This window comes from Otolemur garnettii, unplaced genomic scaffold (assembly GCF_000181295.1).
Source record: "Otolemur garnettii isolate 467f Iridium unplaced genomic scaffold, OtoGar3 scaffold00095, whole genome shotgun sequence".
NCBI classification, from domain to species: Eukaryota; Metazoa; Chordata; class Mammalia; order Primates; family Galagidae; genus Otolemur; species Otolemur garnettii.
In genome coordinates, this window is record NW_003852490.1 from 1,489,663 (window position 1) to 1,503,109 (window position 13,447).

The window sequence follows — 13,447 nt, forward strand, 5'->3', positions numbered from 1 at the left end:
AAAAAAAAAAAAAAAAGAATTATCAAGTGAGTGTTTTTTGTGCTTATAATTTCCCATCCTGTCTGAGGCCTTGTCAAAGCTCCTGTTCATTCACTCATTCATTTGCTCCTTCATTCATTCAGCTATCAGGCATTTACTGAGGACTTGCTCCCTGGCAAGCTTCAGCTTGAGAACCTGCCCCGGCCTGAGGGGCTGCTACGACAGTCTCTGAAAGAGATCTGGGAAGGGGCAGGAGGACGCCCCTGCTTCTGAGAGAGAGGAATATCCTTGACCTTTGGAAATGGAGGGATGAAAGCACTTTCTGGAGAATCTTGACACAGAGAAAGAGAGAGATGAGCAGAGTCCAGGAAAACAAAGTTACAGAGCGATGGGAGATTGAACTAAAACCACGCCTCCGTGCTTGGAGAGCTCAGCTTTTTATTTTAGTTAAATTCCTTGAATTTAGTATGATCAAAAGAATCAGGAGATTTGAAGTGTGATTTTCACATCTGAATGCCACAGTCATTTAATACTGTCAGTTTTCATGAAGTTCCTTGGGCGAGTACCTGCCTCCTCAAGGAGGAAATAAATGACAGCCTGGTTCCAGTCCCTCCGTCCCAACACCTCTCACTTACTCATTATTTCTACCATTTGGGGAGCCTCCCTTTTGTGACTCCTGCCCTTGGTGTCCCTACACTATCTGAAGTGGCTTTCTCCTTGGAGGAGCGGGGTGTTAACTAACCATCCACTTTGCCAGGATGAAGGCAAATGCCCGGTATTGGCCTCCAGGTATTAACATGGAAACCGAGGAAAATTGATTCACTAGGCCAAAAGTTTTTCATCTGTTTTGGTGTAAGTCAGATTATTTCACTCTTCTGCTCAAAATCCTCTGATGACTCTCCATTTTACTTGGAATAAAACCCAAAATCTTTATCCGGACCCTGGCTCCCCTCTTACTTTATCTGCAACTCTCTCCCTTTCATTCCACCTCTGCTGACCCTGGGACGTGCCAAGCTCATTCCCAGGTCTGGGCTCCGAGCTCGCTGTCCTCTCTCCCTGGATATTTCCCCAGGACACCTGTAGTACTCAGGCTTTCTGCACACAAGGCCCCTTCTCAGAGAGGCCTGCCCTGGCTTCTCCCTCTAAATTGGCCACCACCTCCCCCTTCCCACTCTGTCTCACCTCCCCCCTTCCCGCTCTGTCTCACCTCCCCCCTTCCCGCTCTGTCTCTGCCTCCCCCTTCTCACTCTATCTCCACCTCCTTTGTTCTCCAGAGCACACATCACTGCCACCTATGACAGGAGTCATGTTTGATTACTGTCTGTCCCCCTACCCTTGCAGTGGCAGCTACTGGAGGGCAGTGCTCTGTTTGATGTGTTCACTGTTCATCCCCTGCACTTAAAACAGGTGCACTTGTCTCTGGCACTTGCTGGGTACTCCATACAGACTTGACACATGAAGGAATGTGTGAATGAATGAGCAAGTGAACGGAGCAGGTCATCTTTCTATGTCCATGTGTGTTTTTTTCCCTATTTTCGCTGAGGCCCTAGAACTGTTTTGCTACTATGGGCCTGCTCTGAAATAGACCACAGACAGCTCAGCTCTGAAATCATAAGTGGAGCTTCTGGACAACCAAAGAAAGGTAACTCTGAGAAAGAGCGGCTGGGAGGCGGCAAGTCGACTCCACACAGCAGGGCCCATCGTCCCAGTGGCACCCATTCCTTCATCTCTCCATCCCTCCAGCACATGTGTATTGGCGTTCACTCCACAATCCAGTGACCCCCAACAAGTCCTTTTCATAGTCATCTGCCAGCCAAGCGTATGGAACTCGGAAGAGCTTAGATGCTAAACCGAGTTCCTCCTCGCCTTGGCCAATCCAAGCATTCCAAAGTCACAAAGGAAAAAAGAAAAGATGCCTTTCCCTAAAGGAAAGTTTTTTTCTTTTTTCCTTTGTGACATTGAAATGTATGGAATCGTGCAGCACAGAACCAGCTGCTCAATCATTACTAGGTAAAAGCTTGACATTTCCCGACTCCCTTCTTGATTATGTAGGCGTATCACAGACCCACAGGCTGATTGCTTTAAAAAAATAATGAAATTGTACTGAATTTCATCTTAACTCATTCATTCCTACTCATATGGCTCACATGGTCGCTGGTATTTCTTTTCTTCTTTTTTCTTTTTTTGGGGGGCAGGGTTGTAAGAGGCCCACTCCTGTGGCGCACCCCACGTGGCTCCATGTGGCTCTCCCTCCGGCTCACCCTGGTTCTTTCCTCACCTTCACACATTTCTCTCCCATACCATCCCCCCCTTCTGTGAATACCATTTAAACTGTTATTTTATGTGGAGAATTCTTTGTTTAGGAACTGGCTCATCCTTTGAGTCAATACTGCATTAATCACTTGTGTTATCTCCCCAGATTACCTTTCACAGTTGGTTTAGTTTCAATTCCCAAGTCCATTTCATTTGAAAAACGTGTTGGCATGATAGTGATTTACCCTGGTCACAGCAGAGGCCTATAAAGCAGAGGCTGACACTCCATCGACAGGTTTGCAGGAATACAGGTACTTATTCAGATATCCAGCTAGCCCCTTTCCTAGAGACCTAAACCTCCTGCCAGGCACTGGCTGAGAGGTGTTGGATTAATGCTCAGAGTCCTAGTTCCTCCGCTGTCACCAAGGATGACAGTCACAGCTCCCCTGTACCTCCAAGGCTGTGTCACAATTTTGTTGTTTGAGTTTTTCCTAAGTCACCCCACAGTGGTCTCTCTGAGAAGAGGACACTAGTGCAGAGACTTTATATTTTCAAAGAGAAAACCTAAAATAAAATACTGTACTTTCCTTGATGTGAATCTTAAAACTTGGAAGGTTTCCTTATATTGACTCAACATCAGATGGCTTTATCTTATTGTTTGTGTAATTTAATATGTTGTGTTTTTAAAATTAGTTCACATTAACCTTGGGTAAGGAAAATAAAAGTGTATGGAAGTATTCGAAATGTTTTTTGGGTTTCTCAAAAGTGCGGTTACTGCCAACATCCCTGAAAAACACATCAGCTCAGGGAGGTCTCCGGAGAGGTTCAGAGAGATGATTGACTCTCAGGGCCCCACACTCAGGCAGTCAGGAAGCAAGGACTAGAATTCTTGAGTCTTTCAGTTGCTTTCCTACTTCTAACCACAAGGCTATAGAGCACCCCCTCCTTTTTTGTTTTTTTTAAATAATTGCTTTCATTTAATAATTTAAAAAATGCCATCAGGGATGCTTTCACAGGACAAAGTGAGGAGGACCCACCCACTTAAATATTAATCTTTGAGCAGCCCTGGTGACATGGGAATTTCTCCTAATGTTTTGTGGGGGAAGTGCCAAGAAGGTAATTAAAATTGCTGTCATACCTTTAGGCTACTGCAGACTACAAGGTCTCTTGAAGGTCATTCATGTAAGGAGAGATTTTTATAAAAATAGGTCTGGCGTTCTTTACAGAGTTACAAAGGGCAGTGTGTGCTGTGATTTAAAAATACAGTGGCTTGATTAAAAACTACACAGCAGTGACTTCCAAAGGGAACCATGAAAAGTACAGGGGAGTGTGGACCTACAGAGAGGTATACGATGTTGAAGACAGGCTGGGATATGGTGAGCGAGTCCACACAGGTGTGCTGCTGGGTCCTGGACTTTGGTGTGAATGGGTTGGGAACAAAATCTTGGCTCTGCCACTGAGCACCTTAGGGAAGCACCTTAACCTCTGTGAGCCTCAGCTGCTCCACTGTGAAGTAAGCACAGTAATAACATGATAGGCTGTGTACAGGGGAGCGCCTGAAATAGTCAGAGGAGATGCTGAATCGGGGACTCAGCCTCATCAATGCCAACAGACAGAGCTGGAGAGGACTTTGCAAATCAGACCTGTCCACTTCTCATTCACATCTAACATTTACAAGTTAAGGAGACTAAAGTTGACAAGAATGTGACTCCAGGGGTCATCCTCTTAGAATCAAATGCTTCGAAAGTGTGGACTCAGGGTTTCGGGGAGAAATGAGAAAACCCCAACAACTTATTCAGATCTCTGGGTTCACTTTAAAGTCTTATGATTAATAGATTCAACCAGTGTGCTGAGAGTCATGTGTTTTATGTGTGGGGAATGAATTTGAAGCCCACAGACAGCCACAGTGAGTGAAGTTTAGTTCAGGTGTGGCCAAGTTTCTACAGCACATTTACCACTGTGAGCTTGACTGACAGGCAAAGGTCTGAGGATGGAAATGAAGAGTGTTTTACGATTCAAGAATGAAACACCCTGAGCTGTGATTGTAGGCACCTATTGTGTTCTGGGAGCACAGTCAAGGGGGCTGAGCCCTTGTGGCAGGAGCTGACAGAGCTGACCTGCTGGAGCACAGCTTCCAGCCCTTTCCAGAACTCCCAGAGGGGGCCACTCCACATATATGCAGATGCTAAGGAGTTTACCTTTACGTAGATCACTTCCTCTGAGCCTGAGGGTGAGTTCCTTCATCCTCACAAACCACCCTCAAGGCAGTGGCATGGTCAGTCTTGGCCATCCAAGATAAGCAGACCCTGGGGACAGTGGGCTGGGCATTTTGTATGTCAGAAATGTCAGCCCTGAGGCAGGTGGGGGCCTGCCTCATATCTGTCATATTATTCTCAGAATATGTCAGTGAGCCCCAGACAAGGAAAATGCTTCATTACAGCAGACCAACAGTCTATCAGATGGGATTTAGGCTAAGGGTGGCCAGCTTGTGACATCTGCCTTTCCTGTTAGCTCACAATCACTACATCTTTTCCCCTCATGCCTGAACTGAAATCTTCCCAGTCACCATCAATGGAACAAGTTCATAGTCAAAGCAAATCCTAGTCCCAACCCTGGTATGGGCAACCTCTGGAGAACAACTAGTAATCAAAGCAGCAGCAGCTGGCAGTTGGATCAAGCAGAGAGAAGGCGCTCTGGGACACTGAACCATATTCTCAATTACGATTTTCAATCCCAGCCTCCATTAAATAAAGGCCATCCTGTGAGACACTGGGTTTACCATGGGACGTCATACTTTTTTTCTTTTTCCCTTTTTTCTCTAATTATTTTATCCCCCTTTAGGTACAAGAAGTATAGTTTCCTCAGTAAATAACCTAGCTCTCAAAATTCTGTAGGTGTCTTCCTTGATAACGACCCCCTCCCTGCATCCAATTTACCAGCAAATCAATGTAGTCTCTAAAATCTGTCCACCCTCTACTCTCCATTTTTATCACCACCTCTTGGTGCAGCCTCCCATCTTCTCTCACGATTCCTGCAACACCCTTGCTCCCAACTGGTTTCTCCACCTCCAATCTTGGCCTCTTCCAATCCACTCTCTATCCAGCAGCAACACCAATATTCTTAAAGTGGAAATCCGTTCGTATCACTGTCCCTCTTTAAACCCTTTAATTGCTATTTCCAGAATAAACCCAGCTTCCACACAGCAACCAGCAAGGCTCTGCCTACCTCAACTACACCATGCTCTTTTCTCGTTCCTGTCTACAAAACATTCACTTAGAGACCTGAGAGAGACCACTCATGGCCCATGGCCTTATATATAGCAGGCAAGATATTACAGGGAATGCTGAAGAGGAGGAAAAAATAAGAAATAAAGACAGAAAAGTACTATCTTATTTTATAGTCAACCAATTCGTTTTCCTCTTTCAGGGGCTCCAGACAGACATATTCTAATTGGTTTTAGAACAATTAGAAATCTTGATTTGAAGGCTGGAAAAATACTGGTTGCATATGAGAGGACATTTATTGGATGGCCATCGGCCCCATGTGCAATTGGATGCCCTGGAATCGTCAAGCATTTGTGGCTGTCCTGCCTGTGGCACAGAGATCCTCCTCTCCTTCCAATTAAAGAACAAGGCCCCTGAGAAATTCAAATGCAAGTTTAAAAGAGTTCTTGGCCAGTATAGCTATTTGCATTCAAAGAAAAGTCATTTTTGAAGCATTCCTTTCAGAATTCCAATTAGGGCTTAAAACATACCCACACATAAATGGGAAAGCTTTAAATTGAGGTGTAGAACCATATTGAGCTTACTAACTTAATAATGTTAGAGCCATCAAATAAATGTTCCATAGTACTTAGTTCATAACACATTTCAAGTTACGTCTGGGTTAATCTGGGTTGATAGTCCCTTTAATTATTCTGATGAGGCTTACTTGCTTGCCAAGCTGTATTCTTTTTCTATTTAGCCTCATCACATTCCTGTATTATTTTTTATGGGCTCCCTAAAATTGGTGCTAAGGGAATCAGTTCTGTCCAGGGAAGAAAAGAGTTTACCTATGATTCTGAATCCATTCATGGGGTAGGCTGAGCACTGGAGACAAAACACAAAAAAGGGCAGTTTCCACCTGAGCCTACCACCTGCTTATGGGTTAGCAGGTAATTAGCATGCAGGTATAAAAGGTTGGGAAAGGGTTACAAAAGGTCAAGAAAGGGGTTGAGGCTGGGCAGCATATTTTCAGGAGACATCCAGCAATGCTGTGTGTGAGCTGAGACACAAGGAACAGTCAGAGTAAGCCAGGTAGAAAAGTGGGTGTCCCCAGCAGAGCAAACAGCCCAAGCAAAGACCTGGAGGCAGTGACCAGACAACCTGAGCATCCCAGAGCACAGGCCTCCACTGGGCGGAGCTCAGGCCTCCACTGGGCGGAGCACGGGCCTCCACTGGGCGGAGCACAGGCCTCCACTGGGCGGAGCTCAGGCCTCCACTGGGCGGAGCATGGGCCTCCACTGGGCAGAGCACGGACCTCCACTGGGCAGAGCATGGGCCTCGGGAGCATGGGCCTCCACTGGGCGGAGCATGGGCCTCGGGAGCACGGGCCTCCACTGGGGTGGCTTACTTGGAGCTCCCAAGCCTCCATTTACATGAGTTCCAGGATCCGGAACCTCTTCATCCCCTTTTGTCAGTCTCAGATTTAAGTTTCAAATGGGAAAATGTTCAACTCCCCGCAAAGGTTATTAATTTATTTTTTGTTTTGCTGAGGATAAATTTAAATAGTGAGAATGTTGTGAAAAGAAATGCACAGCTGATGGGAATGTAATTTTAAAGTTTATTTTAGTAACTGTCTGAATTACTTTAATCCTGGATTTATAAAGTCATTTAGGGCCAGAAAGGGGGACTCTAACTTTTCATGTGTACTTTACTGCATTTTACTAAAATGTAAGCTTCACTCGGGTAAGAACCTTTGTCTGTTTTCCTTCAGCGAGGTTTTCCAAGTGCCAAGGATAGTGCCAGTCACATGGTAGGTGTTCATAAATATTTACTGAAAGATACAAAGAATTTTATGGGGAATATTACCTTCTATGGAGGTTTCCCATATTAGAGTTCATAGTGGGCCAAAGGCGAAGGGGACAGGGTTCCCTCAGTGTGGGTGGCAGTGATTCTAACACTGAAAATAAACCCAGGACAAGGCTGTTAAAAGCAACGTGTAGGTCAGAGAGAACATATGGAGAAAAAGAAAAGACCTCAATAAATTATTCTGTCCCAAACAGTGCTGTGCAGCCATTTCAATCACTCTTCATTCATAAGCCAGTTAGGAAAATACCCCTAAAGAGAAGCCCAGGGACTGGGGGCCAATACTGGCTCACACTTCTGTGATAGTAAATGGAACTCTGTGACAATAAAAGAACCTTCTCTGCCCCCCCCGCCAGCCCCACCCCCAACCCCCAACCCCCCCGCCGTGTACCAAGGCTGCTCAGTGCTCTGAGCCTACTCCGGCTGGAAAGCATGAAGGCTCAGTCCTTTGCAGGGCTCCTTTGAGTCCTAAGCATACTGCTCTGGCTTCAGGGCAAATCTTTATGGTGTGTGAAGGGTTCAACCTCCTGCCACCGTGAAGCTTTCTTCCATTCTCACCTTACACCCCTAGGAAGCTTCTCTGAAACTTCAAAAGTTACTCACTCCGACACTGCTTTGGTGGTTGGAATATAAATGTCCCAGAGTCCTGACATCTTCTATGGCGATCTTTAAAGAAGACTTCAAAGAAAGAGCTCTCCCTCTTTGAGAATTTCCCACATAAGAAATAAGTGAAAATAATTGCCTCTTTCTGTATGTCTTCTGATCTCATCCAGAGGGACCAGTTCATTCAACATGCCTGGGAGGGCTGCCCAGCCCAGCCCAACACTGTCACGGGCTGCCACTGTGCCTGAAACCACGGGATGAAGAGCTGGTGTGGTCACCAGCATTGTCTAAGCTCATCAAATCAGCTTACACAGTATGTGGACACCGTCAGTCGGAAATCTGACTTTACTCTGGGCTTAGCTGATCATTTTCCTTTTATGAGTTCTAAATCAGTTTTTATCAAGAAAAAAAGAACAGTGCCCTTCATGAAATCAAAATCTGAAAAGGTGTCTCACTTTGGATGCGGCATCTTCCCTTGCTGTCCAGAGCCTTTACCTTTGCTGTGTGATTAGGGGATGACGGTGGAGTGAAAAGGAAAAGCTTAGCAGTCAGCCATATCCGCCCCTCCCCTGGGGATGAGGAACACAGTAGAAGGGCTTTGACTTTTGTCCTGTACCCACACAGAGGAGAAAGATTGAGGGAAAAAAATGAAGCCAAGACTCTGGGTTCCATTCTCAGCTTTCTTATCAAGACAAGGAGAATACCAGCACCTACCTCACAGAGCTTTGGGGGCATTAAGTGGACAACACCTGGGGAAGAACACAGCCCAGTCAACTGGCATAGAGCATAAGTGCTAAGTAAGTTAATTTAGTCCCGTGTTTTTCAACCTTTTCTATCTCACAGCACACTTGAATCCATAGTTAAACCTCCATGGCACACTTCAATTATGTTGATCAAAAAAAGAGTGAAAAAAAGAATATACTTACTGTGCTTTGAACTTCCTTTGAAAACAATTTTAATGGTCTTTAAAAATTTTCGTGGCATACCTAAGATACTGACGCAGCATACTGGTTGAAATATCACTGAAATATCCTGTAGTTCAGGAGGTAACCACAGTTTAGGGCTAACAAATGACTCTCAATCACAGCTGCACATCAGAATTATCTGACATGTCTTCCCTAAAATACTCAACTCTAAGGCCTGCTGTGGACATTCTGAGTTAATTGGTCTGAGGTGAGGCCCAGTTTAGGTACAGCTGAAGGGGAGAGAGAAGGAGAGAGAGAAATTTCATATGTTATAGTAAGTTTAAAAAGAAGCTTAAAAATAGCATCTTGGCCAGGCACAGGAGCTCATGCCTATAATCTCACCACTTTGGGAGGCCGAGGTGAGAGGATCTCTTGCGCCTAGGAGTTCAAAGTTACGGTGAGTTATAATTAGCTACTGTACTCCTGCCTGGGTGAAAGAGCAAGACCCTGTCTTAAAAAAAAAAAAAAAAGACATCTTTGTCAAAAGCAAGTGCGTTGCTACAAAGATAAATAATACTGACCAACCTAATGGAAATGAAGCCATGAGTGAGTCTAATGAGGAGTCTTATGAAAACAAGGGTTCCCATCTGTCCCGTATGCCTAGACAGGAGAACACACCGAGATTAACAAGGGGGCAGTCATTTAATGCAGAAATCCAGTTAACATAAAGGGACAGAGGCGGAACACCAGATAGGACTTCAAACGCTACTGCATAGTGTCACAGATTAGCTCTTAAACACGGTTGATCTGGTTTTCTTGTGATTTCAATTCCAGTACAAAGACAGAGACTTCAATTAAAAAGTAATAACAATAAGGCAACAGAAGAAGAATCTTCCTGTGACAAGGAACATCCACAAATACTGCACGAAGATTTGGTGCTGACACAACAAGACACCATTAGGACAAGTTCTGAAGATGCTGCATTAAAATTTAACAAGCATAGTACCATGACAAGAAAATTATACTCGCTTTGTTACGAATCCTTTTGCAAATAGAAATGACTCTCGGGTAATTGTTATATACAAACCTTCTGAAATAAATGGAAACCATACAAATTTTTCCCTTGCAGTTTCCTCTTTTTCTACACCTAGAAATGTCCCATGGCGCTGCTCTCTATTCTCACAGTCAAAGCATAAATAGTCATTAAAGCACTTGAATCCACAGTAGTCTTGTCCTTAGAAAGGTTGGGAGGTTTTGCATGATTTTCTAGCAGTCATCCAGAAAAGGCTGCAGGCAATAGGTTGGAATGTCAAAGACGGCCTTGTGCTTCGAATCCGGACGTGAACTCGGCGCCGCTCCCCTCGGGGGTGACCGGCACTGTGGACGGGCCCTGAGCGCAGACAGTCATACCGTGGAGTCTCTGCCAGACTTGAGCTGTGCAATCTTGGTCTGGCTAATAAATGGATAAGCGATGCAGAGACCTCCAGCTGCCACAATAAAGCCTAAACTGCACCAGGCACAGAAGATGGACCAGCTGTAGCCATGCTGCACATCGGCAGGCAGGCTATAAATTAGCTTTGGGAGCCGGTTCAAATCATAAGAGACACTGGCGGCGTAAGTACAGAGGGAAATGGTGCAAAATATCCCTATAAATAATACAAAGAGAACAGAATGATTAGTTACAGTTTGGTGTGCTGCAAGGCAAATGCCAGACAGGCCTTTATGAAAATCCGATCAACCAGCGAGGTAATCGCTGCAAATCCATAAAGCAGTGGTTCTCAACCTTCCCAATGCCGCGAGCCTTTCATACAGTTCCTCGTGTTGTCACCCCCAACCATAAAATTATTTTCGTTGCTACGTCATAACTGTAATTTTGCTACTGTTATGAATCATAATGTAAATATCTGAGTTTTCCCATGGTCTTAGGCGACCTCTGTGCAAGGTCGTTTGACCCCCAAAGCGGTTGGGACCCACTGGTTGAGAACTACTGCCATAAAGGCTCTATAATTCTTTTGCTTGAATTAATTCATTCACCAAACACTGACAAAATTCCTGTGTGCCAGACCCTAGGTTAGGGGCTGGAGATACGGGAAATGAAAAAGATAGGGGAGTTCTAACAACTGGAAGTATTCAGAATTATCTGGCTTGAATAGTTACATATATTTGAATTTAGTTTTGTTCTTAGTCTTAAAAACAATTTAAGAAAACTCTAAATATTTTCAAGAAAAAAAACTCTTCTATAATCAGTCAACTCTATTCCAACACAGTTTTCATTCCCCTTTGCTCTGTCTCTGATTTGGCCCATTTTTCTACAGTTGCAATCATTAGACAAAGTCTGCTTTCTTTTTCAGTTATCATTATCGTAAGTATTAATCATGTTGCCTATAAATAAGGCAGAGAGTCTGGCATATACTAGGGCCTCAACAAACGGTTTTCTTTGAATGAGTGAATGCTTTCAAATATTATAAATAAGACCAGTGGTGTGGAATTGATGTAAAACAGCTAAGAACACTATATACTTCAACCATTCAGAATGTAGGCAATTGGGGTGACATAAGGAAAATGGGCAGATCATAAATTGTACTTTTTTATACAACACATGCATGTATGCTTGCCTTCTATTATGGAATAGTAAAATCAGAACTCTGAGAGAAATGCTTCATAAGCCCCAAACATAGGTGTTCAGTACTCAAATGGTGCTCCAAGTATGTAGATGCTTATATTCTCCTACAAGGGGACCCCCCTCCACTCCAAAGGATGCTCCTTTGGGATGGGAATGGGATCAAAATGAAGCAGTTGCTAGGGTGAAGGTGAGTAATCAAACCAGAAGCTGGCCCCAAGTCAGGGTTGGAATGTCCAGTTCTGTTCTGAATCCTACACATCTCTTCCTCATCCTCTGGTTTATCCCTGGGTACAATAAAGGTTCTATCTATTGCTGGAAAACGGCTTTGGTATCCTTAGGGATACACGCAGCTTCTCCATGGGAAACAAAGAGACAGATTTTGGAACCAAAAAGAAACTGTTAAAAGTAGCAGATTTCCCCCTCTTTTTAACCTAAAGCTTTAGAGACCAGAAATGCCAGCAGAAAAACAAATTCACAGCAGGCAGCAATTTGGAGGAAATAAAGATCACCTTAATGCCATTTTTAAAGTGTTAGAATTCTGCCTCCATTCAAATCATGTAAGGACACATTGCCTGAATCCTTTTCTAAATATGTATTTGGAAAATAGATGTTCTAAATTCAAGGACACTGGATCTGAGATAATTTGATATTTCCTACTCTGTGCCTAATTCTGTGATTCTGTTTATTCTAAAAAGGATAAAATCTTATCTTCTGACTTCTTGTTCTTGCTTCACTTTATTACAACGAACATATCACTTAGAGTTCTCCAAAAAAAAAACAAGATGAAAATAATTATTTCCTATAGGAATAGGCCATGCAGAAAAGAATACTTCACTGCTTTTTTGAAACTTGGGGAAAAGCAGATGTTCTTACACACATGTGAATGTTTTCAGTGGTACAAAACAAAAAATGGTATTTATATATAACAAGGCCCTTTTAATTAGTGCTAGAAATAGAACAATATAATTTTGAAAAAAATTGATCACTCTGGAGGATCACAGGTAAAATATAACAATAGAACAAGGACCTAGTCATGGGAAAAACAACTTCTGGTCTACATTTAGCTATTTACATGCAGCTGAATGCCTAAAAGCAAGCATTTTTACAAGTAACATGGTGTTAATGACCTCTGAAAGCCTGAATTCAAACCTAGACTTTTAAGCATCCTTTAATATCTAAATGCATTGGATTTGGAAACAAAAAATACCTATTCTAATTTCCAGCTGTACTAATCACTGTACAACCTTGAAATTCCCTAACCTTTCTGAGCCTTAGTTTCTTCATCTAGGAAAAAAAGGGGGGAGAGTGGTTACTGAAGTCCCTAAAAGTACCACAATGGTATGGTTTTTGTAATTCCTAAATAAGACATGGAACAAGAACACTTCCTAAAACTTTCTAGTTCAACTGATACTCAATATTATGCAATTAAATAAAAATGGAATGTCCTATGTGTTTATCTTTCTGCATATAGTCTAATTTTATACTAAACTTTGATCTTATTAGCACCTCTACCCTGCCAACTCTATAAAATTTCTTTTGGCAAAATGAATTTTAGCATTATGCCACCAGTTCATGCTAAATAGGAAAGGATTATAAGAAGCAATTTAATCTGAGAATTTAACCAGGATGATTTCTCTCTGCCCTCAGTGTCATGGGTGATTGTACTTTCCCTGGATAATTAGCTTTTGCTTACCTCATGGACCCCATGAATGATATCACTAATACAACTTCTTTCTTTGTCAATGTTGCCAGAAAACTGAAGCTCCCCAAAACTAGATCTGTAACCCACCATGAGCAAAAATGTGGGATTTCATAGTATGCTTTTGGCTTCTAATCTCACACTCAGATCCATCTTGCCTTGCTAACCCAGCTGTCCCTTTGTCTTATTTTTATTACTTATTTTGTCTTATTGTGCAATTTTATATGCATCTCTGTGCTACTGAAGTCCTTTTTGGAATAGGGTACTCATCAAACTTTGGTGAAAACTCACTTAACTTCCTCTTGCCTTTTTTTTTTTT

General features: G+C 43.1%; 1 protein-coding gene across 2 annotated transcripts in view; it reads right to left on the bottom strand.

Annotated features, from left to right (window-relative positions):
• Positions 1-9,489: 9,489 nt before the first annotated feature.
• Positions 9,490-13,447, bottom strand: part of TMEM178A (transmembrane protein 178A) — a 58,954-nt gene continuing 54,996 nt past the window's right edge. For both annotated transcript variants that reach the window (XM_003795667.1, XM_023516677.1), the window contains exon 4: positions 9,490-10,452. In XM_003795667.1, the coding sequence (XP_003795715.1) occupies positions 10,211-10,452 (242 nt within the window). In that variant the 3' untranslated portion in view covers positions 9,490-10,210. The remainder of the gene's footprint in view (positions 10,453-13,447) is intronic.